This window comes from Phacochoerus africanus, chromosome 11 (genome assembly GCF_016906955.1).
Source record: "Phacochoerus africanus isolate WHEZ1 chromosome 11, ROS_Pafr_v1, whole genome shotgun sequence".
Classification (NCBI taxonomy): domain Eukaryota; kingdom Metazoa; phylum Chordata; class Mammalia; order Artiodactyla; family Suidae; genus Phacochoerus; species Phacochoerus africanus.
Window position 1 is genome coordinate 113,002,998 of NC_062554.1, and position 24,474 is coordinate 113,027,471.

General features: G+C 50.8%; 1 protein-coding gene across 1 annotated transcript in view; it reads left to right on the forward strand.

Moving 5' to 3' along the window:
- Positions 1 to 1,010: 1,010 nt before the first annotated feature.
- The window catches only part of PPFIA4 (PTPRF interacting protein alpha 4), a 49,881-nt gene continuing 26,417 nt past the window's right edge, over positions 1,011 to 24,474 (forward strand). The window contains 13 exon segments of the mRNA XM_047752904.1: positions 1,011 to 1,178; positions 12,433 to 13,059; positions 16,262 to 16,363; positions 16,777 to 16,941; positions 17,256 to 17,330; positions 17,558 to 17,647; positions 18,190 to 18,381; positions 18,659 to 18,805; positions 19,071 to 19,205; positions 20,862 to 20,945; positions 21,241 to 21,372; positions 21,722 to 21,784; positions 22,464 to 22,555. Of these exon segments, the coding sequence (XP_047608860.1) occupies positions 12,826 to 13,059; positions 16,262 to 16,363; positions 16,777 to 16,941; positions 17,256 to 17,330; positions 17,558 to 17,647; positions 18,190 to 18,381; positions 18,659 to 18,805; positions 19,071 to 19,205; positions 20,862 to 20,945; positions 21,241 to 21,372; positions 21,722 to 21,784; positions 22,464 to 22,555 (1,511 nt within the window). The 5' untranslated portion in view covers positions 1,011 to 1,178; positions 12,433 to 12,825.

A 24,474-nucleotide genomic window follows, 5' to 3' on the forward strand; every position in this document is an offset into this window, starting at 1 on the left:
TCTCAGGGATTTCCTTTTGGTGAGAACCCCAAATCACCTGGAGAAGAGTTGGAACTTTCTGGACTGCTTTTGCAAAAACTATTTCTAACTTTCACTTCCTTAAATATATATATCTTGACTTTGCTCTGAGGATGAAACAAAATATTTAGCCTCATTTTTTACCTTTCAAATAAATCAAATTCCTTAAGTGTTCCTGTCTTCTACCAAAGATACAAGGAAACCAAGCCAAATGGTGACTATATTGGGGGAAAGAATAAATAAATGAATGGATGGATGTGCCACTAATCTCAACTATAACATTTGTTGCTGATACAGAACGTGTGTGTATCTATGAGTATGTACATATTGCACGTATATAAAAACCCTTCACACTTCTAGCAGCACTTACTGGGTATTGTAAAGAATTGAGTAGGAACTGTGATGAAACTTCACAAACCAGATGGGAAAGATGCATTAGTCGCCACAAGGGACAGGGTAAGGAGCAATTCAGAAAAAATGGAAAGACTGAACTAAAACTTGTCAGGAATTTTGGCATAGAGACTGTCTTCATACTATGTATATATAATAGATATTTAGTTCATAGTAACAATGTTAGCATGCCAAATGCCTGAGTTCAGGCAATCGACACAATTCACTGAAGTGTACTCTGGAAATACATCTGGATTTCAAGTTTCTCCACTTAAAAAAATAGGCGCAACCAAAGGAAAAGTAGTAAATGGGCCCAAGAGAGTGAGAAAGGTGACAAGCCATTGGCAAGCAATTACAAGGCCAGTACTAAGGCCAGTTTTGAGAGCAGATGGTTAGAGACATAGATGAGTGCAAAGAAACGCGTGATTCTTCTTACTGGGGAGGAGGCAGGGTACCACTGGGCTCTGAAACTTTATGGGTAAAACCTGGCTCTCCACCACTCCAGGCCAAACCAAAATGGCGCGGAGCATCAAAGCAGCTCCGGTGTCACGTGCGAGGGGGCGTGGCCTCGAAAGACCAGGTCAGGCCCCGCCCTTGGGGTGGGGCCAGAGACCGTCCGCGAGACGAGGGGGCGGGGCCTTGAGGCTGGGCTCCTCGACGCTGGTGAAGTCGGCAGCTACCTCCGCTGCGCCCGCTCGGCTTTCCAAGACGCGGTGGGGGCTGGCTTCCTGCTCCAAGCCAAGCGCCGGGCCTTCTACGATTGCAGGCAGGTGAGCGTTCAGAGCCCAGGTTGGGGGAAGGATGCCTCTTTTCCCCACTTCCAGCTCCCCTCACAGTTTGAGGCGGGGGACGGGGGGAAAGTGGTGGTGAGTCTCTGGTGCTTCTTGGGAAACAACCCCTTTTTTTACTTAGATGTGTCCTCTCCCATAGGCGGAGATACCGCTCCCTCCGCTGCCCCTCACCAGCCTTTGCCGTGCTCTGTGTCCTTGGGGGTGAAAATGGGGGGGGGGGGAGGCGGTGCGATTTGCGGGGAGGGTGTGGAGTTCTTTCTCGGCTCCATCAGCTAGGAGCAAAGGGGCTGAGCTGGCAAGTCTCCCAGTGGGAACTGGGTGGTCTGCGCCCCCATTTCCCCTCCAGGAGAGTCAGAAGCTCTTGGGCCAGCTCCGCTCTTTTGGGCGCAGAAGGCGCTGAGGTCTTCACGTTTCCCGGTGGTCTTAATCCTTCCCGTGTTTTTCATATCGCCCGTTCTTAACATCGCTAGCTCTTCATTTCTCGAACTGCCAGTCTCAGGCTGTGCCAGAGATGCCCCCATCTCCGCAGTGCCAGGGCGGTGGGGTGGATGGAGCGACCAATCCGAGGTCTGGTGAGGGTGGGCGCAACCATAGAGGTTCCAGAACTGAAAGGGTGGGAATGGGGAATTGACTTTCGACCATGCAGTTTAGTACAGTTTGGTGGCGGGTGGGAAAAAAGAGGTCGGTTGGGGGACTTGGAAAGGTGGTATGGCTGGGTTTTTTGTTTTCTTTTGAGAAGGAGGAGGAATTGAAGACAAGGTGTCACTAGGTGCTAATGTCACCCTTGAGGAGATGTTTGCTGGTAGAGGGGCGGGGGAATTGGGGCTGCTGTCCTAGGAGGTGAGCAAATGATTAAGGAGGAGGCTCTGCTTAGCATGGAGATCCCCTCCTGGTGGGAGCTTAAGGGGCCCCTTCAGTAACGAGATTTCACCCACTTCCCTCAGTCTTTCCAGTTGGAACTGGTACCTAGTACTTGGTTCAACATCAGCAATTGAACAAAGTACTAGGTATCCCAACTGAACAAAATACTAGGTATACCAATTAAGCCAGACACCCACTATAAGCCAGACACCATGCTAGGTGCTGAGTCTTATGAAGGCAATTTTGGGCTGTGAAGGACTTGAAAGTTACACACTATAGGCTCTCTGTTAACAGCTCCCCCTGCCCATGCCCCTGCCCCAATTTTTCTGCTATTGGATTAGAAAAGACAGACCATGTCCATATGCTTTCAAACATCTGTCTAAACTGGATTCCAGTGCATCTACCCACTACCACTATTCATTGGCCAGGTAGTCCCAAGGAAATCTGCCTTAGCAAAAGGAACGGTTTGAATGATTTCCTTTGGCTATTTTCTAGGACTTGAGGCCTATTTTTCAGGTCCTGAGACCTGAGGAAGCAGCCTGGGGTAAATGGTATCTCAAAATAATGAGATGATGAATGGCACAGTGGTTATCGGGGGCCAGGAATTCACTAGACACCACACACAGTGGGAGACACCATCTCTAGAAGGTAGAAGAGTGAGGGGGAAGGGGATGTGAAAGGGAAATTTCATCCAGTGGTATCTGGGATGTGTGCTGCTGAGCATGTCATGATGCCAGAACCATGGCATGTATGAGGTCTGGCAGCAGGGTGGTAAGGAGGGATTGGAGGGGCAGGGCAGGGCAGGCAGCCAGTCTACTGGGTCTCCTCTCCGGGTTGATTGCTGAAGTCTTAAGAGTTAGGAAGATTTGTCAGAGATTGCTTGTGGGTTCCTTCAGAGCCTCTGAGGATAGCAGAGTGAGAGCCAGGGGAGGGGAAGAGTAGTCACTGGTGGCAGTGGGGCAGGAGTGAAGACTCAGCAAGGGATCTGGAGGCCAGTAGGGCTTTAGGATATAGGGAAAATAGCTGAGGTGTTTTTATGCCAGGGATACTCTACTTTGGGGCTTTAGGCCCTTGGATGAGTTGCTATAGAAACAAAGTGTGGTTTCTGAGTGGTACGGAGCTGTGTGGTATGTGCATGTGTGCCCTGGAGAGGAGGAGTTGGTATGGAGCAGGGAGAACTAAGTGAGTGAAAGCTGCCTCACAGTCTAGGTCCAGGTAGGAAATTTGGAGAAATGCTGAGATGGGAGTGGGGTCAGAGGGAGGGGCGAGTGTGTATTGCAGCCACATGAAGTCACCATATGTCCCCCCTCTGGCCTGCTAGCTCACTGAGCTATAATTAGCTCTGGAGGGCATACAGTGCTGGCTCACAGGAGTGTGGCACTCGGGATGGCCAGCAAAGTAAAAACAACTCAGAGGGGTGTTCGTGCTGGGTGGACTCTGAGAGGGGCTGCTCCTAGGGGCCCTCAGCCTTTGCTGAACTGGAAGGGTCCTGTGGGAACTGAGAATGTCATGGGAAAGAAGCTCTGGGCCAGGCTGGTATGAAATTCCAGGGCTGGCAGAGTCTGAGGACTCCCCTCTTTTCTCCTGCTTGCTGGCTCACCAGCCACACAAGAGGCATCATTGCTGCCCACCTCATTGCTCTGCTTTCAGAGAGCTTTGGGAGCTGCAGCCCCCCATCTCCCTCTAGTGTCTTTTGTTCTCCCAGGTAAAGTCACTTCTAGTCCAGAGTATCTTCTTGCCTGTAAGTCAGGGGCTGAGAGGCCTTGGCTAGAACTGTGAAAGTGCTGAAGAAGAAACTGCCACCAGTCAATTCAAATGCTCATGCTCCAAATGGTGAACCGCTGATCCCTTGACCGCATCAGAGCCTGAATATTTGATCACCTGCCACTCTGTATGGTTCTCAAATGATTACTTGTGTATCTTCTTTTCTCTTAGGTTGACTGTGAACTTCTTAAGAGTTGAGATTGTATGTTACTTGCCTTTTGTATCCATAACAATTCCTAGCTCAATAAGTAATCTACTATAGAATAAGAAATCTACTTAGTAATCGTTGGATTGAACTGAAGAGGTCTGTCTTCAGATCCTCCAGAGTCAGTGAAGTAGGGCCTCCTTGCAACTAGAAATACTTATCCTCTGGGGACCCAATACAGTGATGCTACATCAGTGGGGGAATTAAATTCTGTAGGCATTAGAGTGGAAATTTCTAAATATCCCCTAAAGCATGGTATATGGGTTTAGGTTTATAACTCTGAATAATAATAATACCAATGTACAGATATACATTATATAGTAATTGTATACATTATATAGTATACATTATATAGTAATTGTAAAAATGTATAATGTATACAGTGATTTAAAAGAGTACTTAGATACAGTCTAATTTTGTAGTTAAGTGCCAGATGAAATAGCTGGTCTGCATTTAGAGGCCTTTGCTGCTCACTTTGCCCAGCCAGCAGAATTGAATTCTCATAAATTAAATGTATGTCTGATGTGACTTCATGGCCACTGTCTTCAGATAAATAACTGTCATTTTTTTTTTAATTTTATGGCCTCACCTGTGGCCTATGGAAGTCCCCTGGCCAGGGACTGAATCTGAGTTGCAGCTGCGGCAACACCGTACCCTTTAACCCACTGCATCAGGCCAGGGATTGAACCTGTGCCCTTCCATCGACCCAAGCCACCACAGTCAGATTTTCAACCCACTGCACCACAGCAGGAACTCCAATAACTCTGATTTTAAAGGAGAGATACATTTCCATTCAATTTAAGAAAAACCTTCCTTAGGACAATGAGGGCTTCCTTGTTTAGTAGTGAGCTCCTTATTCCTGGCAGATAATCAAATACAGACTGAGCTATCAGGGAGGTTGTGGAAGGAGCTCCCACCCAGGGTGGGAAGTTGACCTGCATGACCTCAGAAAAGCTTTCAAGTAGGAATTTGCAATTCCAGGTAGGGGCAGGGGTGGGGGAAGGCGCTGAATGGTAGAGGTTCTTGACAGCTACTACAGAAGAGGACTTGCCTGTGTTTGGCTTAGAGAATAGCTTCTGAGAGGAAGGCCTGGGAAGTGAGGGCAGGACAGGAGCTTGGCCTGGGCTGTTCCATGAAGAGGGGATATTCTGGGAGACTTAGGTGGTGACTCTCGCCGTCTCTAATGTACATGGAGCCCTGGGCTTGGGAGAGGAGGCAGTGCAGTTCTGATGGGTAGTGGTAAGTAGAAGGGTGCCCAAGTGCTCTCATGAGCATACATGATTTCATGACTGGCAGATGCGTGTGTTTATATAACCATGCATATTCATTCTCATGATTGCACAAACACACACACACACTCACACACACACATGCATTCTCATGACCACAGTCATATACCATCATGAGCCCTGACATACTCATCACCACCCACATCCATACACAGTCTCACTGTTGTACATAACCACTCATATTCCCTCATGCACATGCACTCAGAATCCCTTTCTTGTGACCATACTCTTACACGCACACTGTCTTCTTCATGATTACACACATACACTACAAATTCTCATGACTACACACTTACATACTCTGTTGCATGAATACATATGCCCCCCCCCCGCCTGTTCTCTCTCTTTCATAACTGCGCATACCCCCCGCCCCAGCACTTTTATGACCATGTACACATGCACACTTTTTATGGTGCCTACATTTCTCTGGGCAGTTCTCTGTACTCTGAACTTTTCATGCCCGCAGCACCTAACAGCATTCCCTTCTGTTGCTCTTGATTACTCCTGAGCAATTCTGTTTCCTGTCATATGACAGCTCCCTGATCTGATGAGCTGATCTACTGATGCAGAGACTGCTGAGCAATTTTTCTTGAACACCAAAGGACTTGTATTTGCCTCACGTGGACCTCTAGTTTGAAAGATTTTTATTCTCCAAATATATCACACTTATTACTTTGTTTCTTCTTCTACAAATGTTATTTGAGGACATATATAAATATTAATCAGTGGCTCCGATTAGCAGAAGATGACTAGGGTTACTGTACTTAATGATGTCAGTTCATTCAAAACCAGGTGCTTTGTTCAGTGATGCAGCCTTATATCTTAGCTTTTGTAAATAAAAGACATCTATGAGACATTTAGAATGTGGAAAATAGCTGGTGGGCCTGTGTCACCTATATAACCTTCTCAGGTACTTTGCTTTGTTGCATTGTGTGCTGCCTTTCTAAGAGAACATGTATTTATTTTAGCAGAGTAGAAATACTTACCAGGGATTTTCTAACCTCTTTTTAGACTTGGAACCCTTTTGGGCAAATGAAACTTTAATCAGATGTCCAGTAAAATTGACAGATTTGGAGTTGATGAGATTGAAGGGAGGAAAGAGAGTTCAGAGCGAGCCGTTTTCATTTGTCTCACCTCTTTGTCCTTTTTTTCACCCCAGACTGCCCCTAAACATAGTCTGTCATAAAGCCAGTTTGTAGATCCCTGCCTTAGTTTAAAGAGGTAGTTGTGATGGCTATAATTTTGGTTATTTTATTTTGTTTTATATTTTTTTGCTTTTAAGGGATATACCTGTGGCATATGGAAGTTCCCAGGCTAGGGGTTGAATTGGAGCTGGAGCTGCCAGCCTACACCACAACTATAGGCACAGCAACACGGGATCTGAACCAAATCTGTTACCTCCACCACAACTCACGGCAATGCCAGATCCTCCACCCACTGAGTTGCCCAGGGATCAAACCCACATCCTTATGGATGCTAGTCAGGCTCGTTACCACTGAGCCACAACAGAAACTCTGAATTTTGGTTACCTTAGAAGAAGTATTTTGGGGGTGCACAGAGACTTGAATTCCTCCTTTCCCCACTACCCATCGATGCTGGTCCTCCCTGGTGAGAATGAGAGTGACCAGACAGCTAGGTGTGCCCAGGGCAATTGCAGTTTATACCTGTGTCCTGGTGTGTTGACAGTGCCTCCATTCACCGTCTGGCTTGAACAGAAAGTTGTGTGCTCACCCAAATAATAGGCCATGTCTTGGCAGGAGTGGCTCATAACTAACTCCTGGGGAGCAGCTGGAGAGATGAGCCTCACAGATACGGGCCCAGAGGAACCTGTCAGATGGAGAGGGCTCTGCCTGTGTCTCCCTGAACTTGCCGACATTCAGAAGCAGAGTGTCTGGGCTGGCGGTCGGGGCTCACCTGTGTTGGGTAGCATTTGATACTTCTCAGAACAATTTCATGTCTCTTATTTCCTTTGACCCTCATGACAGCCTGGGAGATCACTAGATTGTGTTGTGTGTTATGACCTTCATTTTCCAGATTCAGGAACCCTGAAGCCCAGAGAGAAGTCTTACCCCTTGCCTTTTAGTGGCCCGGAGAACTAGGTGCTTTTGAAGGGATTTGTGTCCAGCAATGAGAAACTGTCAGTAAAGCTTTCCAAAGAGTTTTTCTTCTGGGAAGGCTTCCTGTAGCTAATGTAGATTTTTAGTTTTCTTATTGTACTTGGTGTGGGCCTAGCCTTCAGCTGCTTCAGGGTACTCAGAGGTGACACTTACCAAGTGTTCTCTGGACCCTGGGCTCTTTGCATATGTTAACTCTTGTAATCATCACATCAGCTAGCTGAGGTATTGTTGTCATCCTCATTTCGTAGATGAAGAACTGTGGCTCAGAGAGACTAGGTGTCTTTCCAGAGTTACATGAGTGGCCAGTGGAGGAGCCACCGTTCAGTCCCATAGACCTGCTCCAAAGTCTGCCTTTCAAGACAGGAGTGGCTCCTGCATTGCTGTCAAGAAGCTTTCATTTTTCAGAGAACAAGATAAATGAACCTGGCCTTGAATCAGCTTTTCCTATTTTAGCATTCCCCTTCTTTGAAGTTAGAAATGGACTTCCCAGAATGACTGTTATGTGTGTCCATTCAGCTTTGTGTACATGAGGACTGTGGTAAATGCTGGAGCATCCAAAGATAATTAAGATATGGTTCTTACCCTAGAGTCGTCAGATGAGTTGATGTGCCACAAGAAAAGGGAAAGGCTATGCTAGGTTGATGGAAGAGACCATCTTACCTATGAAGGAATCAGGAAAGGATCCATGAAGGAAATGGTATTTAAGATGAGCTCAGAAGGGATGATCGGAAGTTCCTTAGACTAACATGGAAAAGAAGACTGAAGCAGGCCAGGTGAGGTGCCAGAAGCACAGGAGCAGTAAGTGGGCTCTGGGAACATGGCAGTGAACAGAGCTAGGGAGTACCAGGGCTTGACTGGGCTTTGGAGGAGAGGATGAGTAAGGGCTAGGCTTCTTGGGGTGTTACCAAGCTGGACAAGGGAGCAGATCAAGGGAGGAGGAAAAACTTCTGGATTAGGGGGAAAGAGAGGTGGGGAGCTAGACTCCATTCCCCTGGGAAGATCTGAAAAACCCACAGGGTGAGAGGAGCTAAGGACCCAGAAGAAAGTCTGTCTTTGTAGTTCCTATGGGAATGTGGTACGGTGAGGGGAACTCAGGGGGTCTTGTTACTACTCAGTATGGAGCCAGCTAGGAGGAGAGGGCAGAGATTTGGGTGGGTGGTGAATGAGGCCTTGGACATAAGTCACTTCCAGTGGGGAAGAGACTTCCTCATGACCTTGATGCTTGCTGGGCAGAGGCCTTCCCCCAGGCTAGAGGGGGATGGTGGAGAGGGCCAGGATGAGTTGTCCCTAGGCTGCCATCTCCCTGAATGCGGGCGAGAAGAGCTGCGGCCCAAGTGCCTTGGTCCCTTGGAATAAGCACTGGGCCTGAAGGAGTCATGTCTACTCCCTCTTCCTCCGTCCCCTACCCCCTCTTTGGAGTCAGACAGACTGGAATTAAATCCTAGCTCTTACTCTTACTAGCTGTTTAGATTTGGTTACATGACTTTGCATCCCAATTCTCACATCTGTGAAATGGGAAGAAGAATTGTGTCCTCTTGCAAGGAATTGTGACAATTAATGTCTGTCAACTGACAACATAGTGTCTAGCACATGGAAAATACTGAATAAATCATAGCTGCTATTGTAACTGTTATTATTTTCCTAGATGATCAGCTCTCTCCCCATTTCCTCAGGCCTTTGCCCTTCCTCCAGTAGGGTGGGGATCTGATCTTCCTCTTTTACCTCTTTACCCTGAAGGGGCTCTCACCCTGAAGTTCCCTCTTTGCCTGGCTCACGGCCCACTCAGACATGGGCATGGCTCCCAGCCCAGGCCCTTTGGCCTCTGTGGGACCCGGGAGCTTTGCCCTTGCTGAGCTAGCTCACCATGGTAAGGGCCTGCCATCTGGTAGAGCAGTGGGGAGCCAGGCTGTGTGTGTGTGGCTGGCCAGAGCATCAAAGCCAAGTACCCATCCCTTGTGTTTGTTAGGAAAAGACAGGGATGACTTTGGGGAAGCCAAAGAGGCCTCAGAGTCTGCCTCTTCTATGTTTATAAGCCCAGAGGCCTGGTTTTCATCTGACCCCTCCTTTCTCACACACACCCTCACATCAGCTCACTATGGAGCCCTCTTCGGTTGTTTTACAGCTTCTCATACTCCTCACTGGCAAAGCCCCTTGCAGATGTTTGCTTTGGGGGCTGGTAGCTTTCACCTCTGAATCAGGACCTGTGAGTGTTATTTAGAAATTGTGCATGAGTTGAGGAGGCTTCTGTTAGGCTGAGATGATAATTGTGCTATTTAAAGATGGCCATGGAGCCAGAAAGAGCCAGGCATTCAGATGTGGCTGTCCTCAAGCTCCCTTCTGCTCACCGTGCCTGTGCAGTGTGCGGGGGTATGGGCAGGAAGTCCTGGACAGTCACCTCAGGGGCATCTGCCTGGCATCCACCTCTGGGTTCATCTTTAACCTCTTCTATGTGGTACCATTTCACTGGGGGATGTGGAGTTGCTCCCTGGCTCCTGGTTTGGAAAGATGCTGAGAAAGGGCTCATGGCACCAAAGCTAGCTTCTCAGTTGCCAGAAGGACTGGGAGGATTTGGGGAAGCCAAGTTCAACCAAATAGCACATCACCCTGGGCCACCTAATGACCTATTTTCCCTTCCTGAGAACTTCCCAACCCCTTTCCTGAATCATAAAAATCCGTCACAGGCCCGCTTTGCCCACTACTAAGGTAATTCATACTCCCCTACTACTGTGGGGTGCTTTCTGCTTTCCCAAACTCTGTTTATCCGTGATCTCATTCCTTTGCGGTGGACTAAGCAAGGGTTGTGGGTTCTGTCTTACAACAGAAGCCTCAGTAGATCATGACAAGCCCAAGGTCACCCATCTGGTCTGTGGCAGAACTGCAGCTCAGGTTCCCAAAGTCTCAACTCTGGGCTCCTTACTCTGTATTACACTGCAGGCTGCCTGAAGACCTGTGGACCAAGTCCCTGAGCTCCTGAGCATACCATTCTCTCCTCCAAAGGACAGTCTCTGCCACAGGGGGCCCCTTCTCAGACTGACCTTCTCTTCTGCCCTATCATTTCTTTTGGCTATTGATGAGCTTGGACAGGTATGGGGGTGCCAGTGTGGCCTTTCAGCCTCACAGATTGGAACATTTAGAGTAAAGGGACCTAGACACAGTGGATGGAAAGAATCAGAAGAATGCTGTTATTAGCATCAGTGAGATGGCAGCTCTGGCACAACTAGAGTAGCAGCCCCTCCGATCTGCTTCCAGCTGCTCTGTGGACCAGGGGTGTTGGTGTAGCTAGGGTGCAGACCCGGGCACTGCTTTTCATCTCTTGGGACCCTGCCCTTTACAGTGGCTGTCCAACTTGGGGAAAGGATCCCCAGATCAGAGTTTGTGTCCAGTTTCTGTGTCTGGGAACATCTGTATGTCCTAAGCCTCCAAGTTCCTGTATCTGCCTGTGGCATGTGTGGACATGAGTGGAGGGGACAGGGGGCAGCACCCCCAAGTGCCACTTGAACTACTGGACCCTCTGGGAATGGCTGTGGTTGTGACCTTGGGAGTTAAGCTGATGCTCTAACTTTTATCTGATCTAGGTCTGCATTCCTCCCCAGCCTCACTTTGGCTGCCCACCCCCATTTCTGGGGGAAGGGAGGAGGTAATGATAGGCCAGTTCAGGATGAAGAGCCTCAGCTCTTTTTTGGTTCCCCTGCTGGGTTCAGCCCTGCCACAGGCCAGAGGCTGCCTGTGCCTGGCTTTTCGCCTTTCACTGGGTCCTAATGCTGCCTGTTCTCTCCCTGACCCTCCCAGTCGGCCTGTTGCCCAGTCTGCCACCTGAGCAGTAGACAAGAAACTGTCCCTGTGTCTCCCATCTGGGGAGGGGTGGAAAAGGAAGGAAAGCAACATCAATGGGGCTTCTCCTGTGTGCCCGTCACTGTGCTGGGTGCCTTCCACAACATGTCTCATAAAACAAGAGCTCTGAAGACAGCTCCCTCTGAAAACTGATTAAGGTGGTAGCCTTCCAGCAGTGAGCAGGGAGGGTGGAAGCTGATGGCAGACAGGGAAGTCCCCAGCTGCACAAGGCCTTTGCTCTGACCACTGGGCTTCCCTGTGCTAGGCTCAAGGCATTACTCCCAGGCTGTGCACATGCTAATGACCCTTGCTGGTGACTTCTGGCAGTGCCAGCCTTGGCCATTCACACAGAGGGAGAAGATTCCTCATCATGAGCAGAGGCCCCCACACAGCAGCCCTACCCTAGGAGAGTAACATCCCCCCTGCCCCCCGCCCAATGTCAGCCAGTCACTGCTCCAACCCGAAGGCCATGAGTTCACAATGAAGCCTGCTGTCTGCCAGGTTTCAGGAGCAGAGGATGAGCTGAGCCAGAGCCTCATCCCTGAATGATGGGCATGGAGCAGATCAGGGCTCTCTGCCTGCTCCTGTGCCCAGCCTGTCCTTTCCAAGGAGCCTTGTTGTGCCAGTGGTCAGGGTAGGACCTCCTCGGCCCCTGTTTCCTATGATCCCAGTAGTCTATCCTGTATGGGACTCATACCCACTAAGAGCCCTTTGACCGCGTCTGTGCTTGTCTTATCCTGAATGTGCCGGAGAAGCCTGTGAAGGAAGACAGAGACCCTATTTCCTCTCCTCCCACTCTCCCAGCCCCAGGTCTCAGGAGCACTCTGGCCAGCCTTCCGGCTGCTCCCCTGCCGCTTACTGAATCATTTCTATATTTGGCCAGCAAGCCACGTGGGTGGGGGAACCACTCCACTGCGGCTGCACTTCTGACAGCTGGGGGTGGGGGAAGCTGGCAACAGAGGCTCCAGCAGCGGGCATGTGCATTTCTTGGGAGAACTAAGGAAGGCACCGTCTGAGTGAGTAAGCCTGGAGAAGGGCCATGTGCCAACTCCCCCCCGCACCCCCGCCCGCATTCTGGTCCAGGTTCCTGCCTCTTCTCCCTTCACCCACCTCCTGGATGTCCTTCTCTGCTCAGCTAGTCCTCACAGCAGTCTCTTCTCCCACAGACCATTGTCCTCCAGAAACGATGGTTGTCGCTGGCCCCAGCTGGGACTCTGCCAGGCTCCAGTGCTCAGTCTAAGTAAAGGGCCCTCTTCCAGCCCTGCTCTCCATGCCTGTCATGGCCACACTCAGCTACCGCCTGCTTGTCTGGGGACACAGGGCACCCAGCCCCAGCCCTGAGAGGTTAAGCCAGGCCCTTTGGCTCCATTTCACAGGGGCATTCTGGGCACCCTTTCAGACCAAGAGCAACTGATGCCATGGGAGAAGCCTCTGCCCACCTGTTCACTCATCTGGCACTGCCCGCTCTGAGACCCCTGCATTGGGTCCCTCTAGAAGTGCCAACCCTGTGAACCCCTCCCCTGTCCCCTGACGCTGAGAAGGCCCTGCCCACCCCCACCATGTGTGAAGTGATGCCCACAATCAATGAGGGGGACCCCCTGGGGCCTCCCCATGGCACCGATGCTGAAGCCAACTTTGAGCAGCTGATGGTGAACATGCTGGATGAGCGGGAGAAGTTGCTAGAGTCCCTTCGCGAGAGTCAGGAGACTTTGGCTGCAACACAGAGCCGGCTCCAGGACGCCCTCCATGAGCGGGACCAGCTCCAGCGCCACCTTAACTCTGCGCTCCCCCAGGTAAGGCTGCATGCCTCTCCCTCATCCCTTTCCCCTTACCAGCCTTGCAGAACCCAACATCCTCTGGGCCCTCAGCAGTCTGAATCTATTTTCATATCAACATATAGAATTCACAGAGCATTTGCTCTCCCACTTTGCTTCACAAACCTTTCCCCATCATTCCCAAGTACCTCAGAATGAAATTGTCTTCGCCTGGGAAAAAGGATGGCCTTTGATGCAGGAAGAAAACGCAGCCTAGTTACCAACTGCAGTGAGCTCGCGTGGCCAGCAGGTGGCACCCGGGATTGGAAAGACTCCTTCCGCAGCTCCTCGCTAGTGCCCTATTCTTGGAAATGGTGGGTGGGGAACCACAGAGAGTGGAGATGGGAGCAGCCTTGAGATGATCTGGTCCTCCTCTCATTGCGCAGATGAAAAAAAAAAGCAAGTGACATCACATGGAAAATTATGAGCAGAGCTGTGATACCTCTCTTGTTCTCCTCAATCAACACTAGTACTAACAATAATAGTCATTATTTATTGTTTGCTTTCTGTGTGCTAAGTATGTATAGAATTTCCTTCACTCAGATCTCACAACTGTGAAGCTGGTGTTATGATCACCATCATCTCTATTCTACAAATGATGAGTTAAAACTTAAGGAGATTGGTAAATTGCTCATAAGCACTCTGCCTCTGGGGGGTGCTGCCGGGGTTGTGGGAGGCAGCCCTGAGGAGCCAAACTGCCCAGGACTCAGCTCTAGGCCCTTTCCTCACATGGTGGGAGAAGCACCGGAGTGGGGGAGTTTCCTACCTCGGGCTCCAAGTGGCTGGGGTCAGAGTCTTGAGATGCTTCATAGATAAGAATAGGGAGTCCAGGTGAGGATTTGGGGTGGGAGGTAGGCCCATCCTTACTGCACAGTGTTTGGGGCTGTAAACAAGCCCTGAGATGAAGGAGCCAGTCCCTGCCCCCAGGGAGCTCATCCACTAGAAACAGATAGACAAGAGCCCAAGTGACTGAAGAGAGTGTGCAGGAAGAGAAGGGGGGCCCTGCCCTCGAAGGACTGTGAAAACCGTGGAATAGTTAACATAGCTTCTGGCTCACTCATCCTCACAGCAGCACTTGAGGGAGGACTGTACCTCTCTCTTTCAGGTCAGAGGTTAGATATCTTGTCCAAGGTCACACAGCTAATGGGCAGAGCTGAAATTTGATCTCAGCCCTGAACTGGGAGCTTCATGAGAGCAAGGATTATGTCTTTCCTGTTGCTGTGTCTCCAGTGACCAGCACAGGAGCTGGTATGTGGTCAGTGCTCAAAGAGCTTGTGGTTAAATGGTGGGCTCCCAATCTGAACCACTCCCAAGTTTTTAACCGCTGTTGCAAACAGTTTTCAGAGGAGAGAGAGAACCTTCTGCCAGGAAGTCTGGAAAGGTCCCAGGAAGGTGTGTCCTAAGAGATGGGCTTTGAAAGATTAAGTGATGACAGCGGATTGGGCTTTCCAGGGGGAGGGATCCCGTTGAGCAAGGGTGTGGAATTAAGAAGCTTACTAGTGACTGGAAACAGCAGGTGACCCAGGTGGACCAGGTCTTAGGGTATATGGAAAGGAACCATGTGAGAGAAGCCTGGGAACAAGGATAAAATATTTGTGTTTAATGGTGTGCTTTGGGAGATTACCCTGGCAGCGGTGTGTCAGATGGGATAGAGTTGGTGAGGGTAGTGGGAGGCACCCTGGGGTGGGAAGACCAGGCAGTGGCTGAGCTTGAGGATAGGGGAGGAGAGCACCAGTCCTTTGGTAGTGACATCATGGTGCAGGCTGGGGCCAGGCCGTTGAGTCCTGTGTCGGGGTGCAAGCATGTGTGCGTGCTTGCACATGTGTGTGGGGTGTGTAAGTAGCGTGCGTAGTGAAGTAGCATCGAGGCCAGGCCTGGCTTCCAGGGTGTGAGATGCTTTACCACTTTTGGCCATGGCCTTGATAGAAAGGCAGTAATCATGAGCATTGTCAGGGCCTGAGGTTTCTCAGACTCTGGCATCTCCATGACTCTTCCCACAGCCCTTCTTGTCCCCTTTGCCTAATATGGAGTGATAAGAGGGGACTGCTTTGGAGTTCTTCCTTCAGTTATGAATCCTAAGTGTGTGAGAGACACTCCAGGTTAGGATGGGGCTGCAGGTTGGTATGGGGCTTGTCAGTCACTCCCAGACTCTGGGCACACTCACAGAATTTGGGCCATTATCTGAAAAACCTTCTGAATTAGGTGATATCTAGTTAAGCAAATAGATATGATGGGCCTGAGTCTCTAGGGCTAGCCTCTTACCCTAATGCTTGTCCTGATGGAAGAAGGTCTTGGGTGTATGAGCCTGATAGTGTGGGAATGGAGCCCCAGGTGGGATACTTGGAACGTGAGTACTCAGTAAAGGCAGGGCAAGTGCCCTGCATCAGGCCCCAGGATGGAGTGAGCCAGGATCCCAGAAGGCAGAGCTGAAACCACATGGTTGATCGGGCAGGTCTGTATGCTCTCTCACTGCCATATATGTGGGCACGTCAATCACCTTATTTCACCAGCTATTTACAACGTGCAAAGCCCCAGGGAGGGTATGGAAGAGAGCTCTCTGGAACATTCACTTAAAAACCACCTTCTCTTCCTTCTCTGATAGCCATCTATCATTGTTTGGACCTTACTAACACCAAAACAGAAGGGAAACTCCCCTCTACACTTTCTAAAGGGAAGTGTCAGGCTCTGGTGGATGCAGAAGTGTGGGTTCAATCCCCAGCCCAGCATAGTGGGTTAAAGGATCGGGCATTGCTGCAGCTGCAGTGGAGATCAGAGCTGTGGCTCGGATTCAGTCCTTGGCCCAGGAGCTGCCATATGCCATGAGCGTGGCTGTAACGTTATAAATTGAATAAATAAATAAATAGAAATGTCACTTGATTGCCGGGGAAACAGAAATACAAAATGGGAGGGAGGACATTATCAGATTATACTGGTGGCTAGAGGGGAAGGGGCTGTAGAGCAGACTTGGTGATTTCTCACTCATATGAGACTGTGTTCCCTTGCACCCTACGGCACACTTAGAATGGAAGCACATGCAGGCTGCTGGATGGAGAGGGATTTTTCTGGGGATACTTGGCAGAAGTAAAGGGATGGGTGAGAGGATCCCACCCCTGACTTGGGCATGCAGGATACTGCTCGGGTGGTGCACCCCCAAGCACTGAGGGGCCTTGGGGGTTTTCAGGAATTTGCCACCTTAACCCGGGAGCTGAGTATGTGTCGGGAGCAGCTTCTAGAGAGAGAGGAAGAGATATCCGAGCTGAAAGCAGAGCGGAATAACACAAGGGTAAGTGGGGTGACCTGGTGTGTGTGTGTGTGTGTGTGTGTGTGTGCAGGCTGGGTGGTGGTGATCGCCTTGACCAAGGGAGCAGGCCTGGCCAGGGCCGGCACAGCCCCGGCCCCATCCTAGCCGCTTCCTGCCCTGTGTTCTAGGATGAGAGTCACTTTATTTAACCAGCAGTGCTAGGCTTTTCACCTCTAGTTGGGGGGTCATGGGAAAGTCGGGGTCCTGGGAGAGAGGCCAGGGTAGATATTCCATGGAGGCAGCAGCTGTTTACCCACATGGAAGTATTTCAGCATTCTCACAAGGGTACATGTGGCTGTGCTCACGTCTCTTAGTGTATGCGTATGGACCCTGCTTGTAGCCCCTGGAGCCCAGGCTCACTGCCCTTCCTCTCACCCTCCCCTCCTCTCTGCCAGTTACTTCTGGAACATCTGGAGTGCCTGGTGTCCCGTCATGAACGGTCACTGAGGATGACTGTGGTGAAGCGTCAGGCTCAGTCACCTTCAGGGGTTTCCAGTGAGGTGGAGGTGCTGAAGGCTCTCAAGTCACTGTTCGAGCACCACAAGGCCCTGGATGAGAAGGTACCCAGGCTGGCCCTTTGCTTGCCCCGCCCGCAGTCCAGTCCAGCTGGGTTTCCCCTGGAGCCTCCCTCCATGCATTCTTTCTCTGTGATTTCTATGTCCTGTGTTTAGGGAAAACTGCCTTATAGCTTCATAACTGGCTCCTTTCTACCACTGGTCCAATTTCCAGGTCCTCCTATTAGGTTCCCTCTCAGATATTTGCTTCTTGGTAGCTCCTTCTCTTTGCTCAGGGGTGGTAGAACAAGCCCATGCTTCTCCAGCTTGAGTCCAGTGGGGTCCCCGTTTCTTTCTCCATCTCCCCTTACGTTGGGCAGGTGCGAGAGCGGCTCCGGGCAGCCCTGGAGAGAGTTACCACCTTGGAAGAGCAGTTGGCGGGTGCCCACCAGCAGGTAAGCTGCTTGCTCTCCTTCCGTCTGTAGACTATAGCTCCTAGAAGCCATGACTGGTTTACGCCTTTTCCCTCCTCCGTTCCTCATCGGATTTCTCCTCTCTGTCTTAGCTGGAGATTGTTAGCTAGGGTGGGGGGGAGAGGGTCATCTCTTTCTGGGAAGTGGGGGACTCAGAAAAGTCTGAGACATATAGGAGGTTCTCTTCTCTTTGACTCGGTGTCCCACAGGTGTCTGCCCTGCAGCAGGGGGCAGGGGTTCGGGACGGAGTGGCGGAAGAGGAGGGGTCTGTGGAGCTGGGACCGAAACGCCTGTGGAAGGTGAGTCGTAGGGAGCTGCATAGCAGGAGGCCTGTCCTACCCCAGGATGGGAGTTGGGAGCCCTACCTGCCTTCATTCAGTGGAGTAACTGAATTAAATTTGGAGCTTTCTCCAGTATTACCATTTCTCTTTCCTTCTTTCACCTACCCTATCTTTAGATTTTTGTTTTAATGATCATACATACACTGCTAAGCATATAGTGTGTTTGTCCACTCGAATTGTTAGATGCCATCCACCTAAGAGATTATGTCTCTTTCTTAGGCTCTGTTTCCCTAGTCATGCCCTTTTCTAGGTTACAAGAGGCTGAGCTAGCAGGTAAAACTAGAAATGATAGTTTTTCAAGAGATACACAGGAAAGCAAGGGTGATTGGTTGTTATCTGGAATGGTTTCTAGAGGCCAGAGAGAGGAAGGTGTATCTGGAGGTGTGCTCTGAAAGCGGGGGCCAAGCTGTGATCTGCTCTTCCCACCTCCCCAAGGGCAGGGGAGGGGAGTGGGATGCCCTGGGCTCTGATGACAGACTAATAGCTCACTGTCTCTGGAGGATGACGCGGGCCAGGTAGAGGAGCTGCAAGAGCTCCTGGAGAAACAGAACTTTGAGTTGAGCCAGGCCCGGGACCGACTGGTCACCCTGACTGCAACCGTGGCGGAACTTGAAGAGGACCTGGGCACGGCCCGCCGGGACCTTATCAAGTCGGAGGAGCTGAGCAGCAAACATCAGCGGGACCTCCGAGAGGTGAGCAGGAACCGGGGCCTGACCCTGGCTTTCTGGGTGTAGACGTTTGGCACTCAGGAAGGTAGCTGCTAGATGTCCCAGGTAAAGAAGGAGAGCAGGCAAGGGCTGGGAATTGTAAAACTAACACTTGGTAGGGAGGAGTGGTGGGAGGGATGGGTCAAGGTCAGAAATTGACAGGGCATTGTGGAGGAGATACAATGTTGGAAGGGAGGTGCAGGCAGAACTGGGCAGGGAGAAGCTGATGACCTTTCCTCCTGTCCTGTCCTCTCCCAACCAGGCTCTTGCCCAGAAAGAAGACATGGAGGAGAGAATCACTACACTGGAGAAGCGCTACCTGGCTGCTCAGCGTGAGGCCACATCGATCCATGATCTCAATGACAAACTGGAGAATGAGCTGGCCAATAAGGAGTCCCTGCACCGCCAGGTAACTCCTGCAGATGGGGTTGGGGGGCATGGTACTTGACCCTGGAGGTCCTGATGATCCCTCTGGAACCCTCCCTTGGTGGTCCAAGAGACCCCGAGGGTCACCTTGGGAAAGGGAAGGTCAGGGGTCTTTGGGCAGCCCAAGAACCAAGATCGCCCCTTGATGCTTCTGTCCCATCACCTGCTTTCTCCTGAGGCTTAAGGCAGGGGGTTGGGGAGGCTCCAGTGCTCCCTTTGGACTCTCCTCCCCACCCCCACTTTGCTAGTGTGAGGAAAAAGCCCGACACCTGCAGGAGCTGCTGGAGGTAGCAGAGCAGAAACTGCAGCAGACAATGCGCAAGGCTGAGACGCTACCAGAAGTGGAGGCTGAACTGGCCCAGAGAATCGCAGCCCTCACCAAGGCAAGTTGGCCAAGGGTCTGGGAATCTGCCTCTTCCCCATGCTTCCTGAGCTCTACTGGAGTGAGGCACTGAGCAGAGAGAGTGGGAGGCACACTGGGCTGGGGGCCAGGAAACTCTCACTTCATGACTCCAGGAAACACACTTTTTTGTGTTTGTCAGATGAGAGAGTAATCCCTGCCCTCATCACCCACAGGGATGTGACAGCGCCATAAGAAGGGATGTAAGCATACTTGTAAGAAGCAGGAAACTGTGCTAATGCAAAGTACTGTGTGCACTGTGGTTAATACTTCCTGTTTATGGGTCTAAAATGGAAAAATTAGGACTTTCATTTCTAGAAAGGTGAAATCTGAGAGGAGATATGATCAAAGTTTATACATCCCTGGAGGGCATGGAAGTTTAGGCTGAACGTTTTTGTTTTTGTTTTTGTTTTGTCGGATTGAGGCATTCTGGATCTAGGGACCATCCCTGACTGTTAAAGGCTGCAGGTTTTGGATGAATAAAAGGGAATATAATTTTATCTGATGGATAGTTAACTTTATGGAGGTGTACAAATGAAAACATCCTAGGTTTGGAAGAGCTATGCATGGACATTGACATGCAGTAGATTAATCAAGAGTCTGGCCAGTGTGCCATCGTGGCAGCTTGGGGGCTCCGGGGACGGAACCTGCAGGCTGATTGTACCTCAGTAGGCTCAGGACCAAGTTTGCTTCTGCCACTGACTGGCTCTGTGATCTGGGGAAAGTCACTCCCTCCCTAATTGGATGTCTGTGTCATTATCCCTATGATGATGTCATCATCTCTGTCAGACCCCTAGGAGTGAAGGGCTAAGTTTAAAGTGCAGCAGAAGACATTATATGTGAGATGCTGAACAGTCAGTTTTCATATCTTCCAAAAGTGACAAGAAGTGATTAATATGTTCAAGCAGGTCATAGTAGGAGGGCTTTAAGGACGGATTTCCTGACTGTAAGATGTATGATAGTCTGAAATATCAGAAGAGACAATAGGGTCTCCACCGCTGAAGATACATGAAGGGGAGACCACTCTACCTGGGCTGGTTTAATAATAAAAGTAATCACCATGGCTAGAACTTGTTGAGTGCTTATTGTGTCCTAAGTGCCATGGATTACCACTTTTAGTCTTCATAGTGGGCACCAGTTCTATTATTACAGTTGAGGAGACGAAGGCTCATAGAGGTTTAGTAACTTGCCCTAGGTCACTCACCTGGGAAGGGAGGGAGCCAGGATCTGAACTCAAGCAGTCTGGCTTGAGTCCATGCTCTTAAGTGCAATTCCATTTATCTGGAGGCTTGGAGGAGATTTATGAAAGCTCATGCTTTCAAGTGGAGTTTTTTTCTGGAAGTGTGGGGAGAATTTATGGTCTCGAGCTGCTAGCTCCAGGATGTTTCAAGGCTAGCCCTAAGCAGGAAGGAGGGGATGTGGGTAGGGGAAAACCTAGCAGGGGTTGGGGTGCTTGGGGAGAAAGGCAGTGGTGGTAGCAATTATGCTTCCAAGATGGTAGGTGGAGAGCTTGGCTTCTTCCTTGGTCCCTGAGACCCTGATCCCCAAAGACCACTCTGACATCTGGGTGCATGGGAGACAGGGTCCGAGCAGGAATGCAGTTGATCTACAGGCTGCACTGACCCATTCCTGCCTCTAGGCTGAAGAAAGGCATGGCAACATTGAGGAGCACCTGCGGCAGCTGGAGGGACAGCTGGAGGAGAAGAACCAGGAGCTGGCAAGGGTGAGGGCACCAGGCTGGACTCTCAGGCCCCCTCTCTGCCCCAGGCAGCATCCCAGGGTGGTCTGTGGACAGGGAAAGGAGGAAGAGTGGGAGCTGGGGCAGGACCTGGCTAGGGACAGAGACAGAGCCACAGAGGGGTGGGAGGAGGTGGTCAGGAGAGCTGGAGAGAGGGGTCCCCAGAAGACGAGATGTGGACAGGTGAGTGGGGTGGAACCACAGCAGGAATGGGTGGCTCCCTGGGAGTGCTGCGAGATGGCCCTAGCGTGGCCTGGTCCGAGGTGGGCTGGCTACGCAGGTGCGCCAGCGGGAGAAGATGAACGAGGACCACAACAAGCGGCTGTCAGACACCGTGGACCGGCTACTTAGCGAGTCGAATGAGCGCCTGCAGCTCCACCTCAAGGAGCGCATGGCAGCCCTGGAGGAGAAGGTGCTGGGGGTGGCTGCTCTGCTGGGAGGGGCGGAGCTGGTGGAAAGGGGCGGGGCAGGCCGAGGTGTGGGTGGAAGGGATGTGAGCTTGGTCAGGGGCGGGGCTGGAAGGCGGGAGGCGGGGCTGGGGCAAGGCGGGCGAGGCCGGGACTGTGAAGGGGTGTGGAGTGGGCCTGGAGTGAGGCTGGAGAAGAGCCACCTGGGCCAGGTGCGGGGGTGGGGGTCGGCTAGAGAGGTAAGGCTGGGAGAGAAAACCCGAGGGCAGGTCGTGCAGGGAGAGGAAGACAAGGAGTGAGCTAGAATAGAGGAGCTGGGGGCGGTGTTCTTGGCTCACAGCTATTCTCCCCCAGAACACGTTGATCCAAGAACTGGAGAGCTCCCAGCGGCAGATTGAAGAGCAGCACCATCACAAGGTACCCAGCTGCTGGCCAGCTCTGCCAGCCTGGGAAGGCTGAGCTTGCTGTGAGGAAAGAACACGCCTGTGTTTCATGCAGCTGCTCTGAAACCTAGCACTGTGCTAGCCAGTTTGTTAGTCCATGTACCTATATTATTTCACTAATCCTCACTAAAGCCTTTCACAGTAGATGCATCACCACCCACCTGTAAAGAAGAAACTGAGCCATAAGCGTAGGGCAGAGAGTGGGTAGCAGAGAGGCAGGGCCCCGTGAAGGACTTGACTGAAGGATGTGTTGGGGCCTCAGACCTGGTGAGGCTCTTGCTGTCTGATGATCTGGGGAGGATTAGCCACTGTCCCTGCCCCAGAAAGGACAATGAGGTCTGGGAGTTCACAGGGAGCCCTTCTGCAACATGGCCCTATTTGCCATGTGTTTATGTGGTAGTGAGGGCTCAGCAGGCCTGCTCCAGTAGAGTCCTTACAGATAGACTCCTCTTCAAGCCCTGCCCCCCACCAACCCTTCTGCTCACTTTCCAGTTGGACCTCTTCTCTCTTGGTGTCATTTGTGGGCTAGGCCTTGGGCCCCTGGCTTTGGACTTTGCAGTGCATTCTTCTGCTTCTCCCCAGCTGTGCTGTCCTCTTTGTCCCTCTCTTCCCCTTCCTCATCCCTTCCCCCACCCTGGGTCTGCCTGGCACAGGGCCGCCTCTCTGAAGAGATTGAGAAGCTGCGCCAAGAGGTGGACCAGCTGAAGGGTCGAAGAGGGCCGTTTGTGGATGGTATCCACTCCAGGTACTGGAGCACAGGAGGCTGGGCATGCTGGGTGGGGTTCTGGACAGGCCTGGGTGGACCCTGAGGAAGGAGACTTCCTCCCACCAAAAGACCGCCAGGACCTCAGGGTCCTCCGCCTATTCAGGGTGGGACACGGAGGCTTAGAGAACTTGGAAAAGCCATCAAGCTCACTTGGGCAGTTTAGAAAGGAGCACCTGTGCCCTGAAGTTGCTGAGAGGCAAGCAAAGTGCAGGATGATCCCTCCCCACTGCCGTGGGACCCAGGCCATGATTCCTGCTTCCTCGACCGAGAGCATGCCCTTGGCAGGGGCCCCACAGGGCCTGCTCGTGGAGAGTTAGCTGGTTTACTCTAGTGCATTTGGGACACGGTCTTTAGGGCTCTGGAGGATTTCTGTCTCAAAATCAGGGCCCTCCTAGGTACATGTAGCAGGCAGTGGGCAGAAAGGCAGCAGGAGAGATTGAAATGAGGCATCAAAAACTTCCTTACTGTTGGAAGTGGAGATGCCACGTTATCCATACAGTTATGCCGTCTCTTTTCCTGAAAATATTTTAAGAGATGGTGAGTGGAGCTTTCTACCTAACACTTGAATTAGGCTCACGTTTTAGGGAACTTCTGGATTTTTCTTCACTTTGTAAAGCAGCTGTCATTGAAGTCAGACCTCAGGCCTGCCCTTTGTTCTCTGCCCAGAGAAGCAGGGTGATGATCAAGAAGACTAAAGTGGATGATGCCACTCAAGGCTCATGGCTCCTGGATATTTTCTCTCCAAACCAAAGTCTCTTAGATCAGAACTCATAAGGTTCCCTATGGTCATGCTCTTGCTCTCTCTGGGAAATAGGGATCAGCTTCCTTGAAGAGAGGTTAAGGAAAATGTGTGCATGTATATATGCAGAGAGGCAGGGCTTAAATTAGGGAAAGGAATGTTGAGCCTGAAGAAGAGAAGCGTGTGAGTTTCTGGGGTGGTAGAGGCTTAAGTATCATCTTCGAGTTTATTAGGAATTATTGTGTAGGAATATGGAAAGAAGCAAGGAATAAAGACAGAAAATGGTAGTTGGAATTTCTCCAGCTTCTTCGTCTTTTCTGAGCAACCAGAAGAGACCAACCCCTCTCTCCAGTTAATAAGTTGGCCAGGAGTACACTGTTTGCCACTGCTTGCTTTCCTTAATGGCTGGGAATCCTTGGTTTTGACTGTTAAAGCATTATCCCCACCATGGAATTGGGACTGAGTTGAAGGGGAAAGAGGAGGATAAGCAGAAACTCCCCTCTCCCTCCAGATACCTGTGTAATCTCTTGTAGGGTCACCCTGTCCCTTTGTTCTGTGTTCTCTCCGATTCTAAACTGGGAAGGCATAGGGAAGAAATGTCAGTACGAGAGGCTTCCAGATATTCCAGGGGATTATTGTTGTGATCTTAACATTTCAGGGTTGGGATAGACCCTTAGGACTGTCAAAAATGCCTTCTCTAGTTCATGTCTTTGATACAGTGTCAGGGCCTCCTGAGTATGCCTGGGTTGAATTTCAGCCAGGAACTCAGTCCAAATTGTAGGGAGACCAGAAGAAGCTGCTGAAGAGAAGACCAAGAAACAAGGATGCTCAGAGCTAAAAAGACCTATGGAGATCATCCCTTTCAACCTCTCTTAGTGCCATGAACCTCCTCCCACCATTCTTGTCAGATGGCAGGAGAGCTTCCACCTGAATACTTCTTTGATGGGGAGCTTGGCTTTTTTAGAGCCATTAGTTGGGTCATTAGCCAACTCTTGCCATTCAGAGGTACTTCTTACATAAGTGGAAAGCTCCCTCTCTAGAACTTTCTCTCCTGGATCATTCTGATCATGGAGCACACCAGAGACTACATTTAATTTCTTGCTTACATGGCAGCCCTTAAGTCATTTACAAAAGCTCATGTCCTGCTAAGACTTCTCTT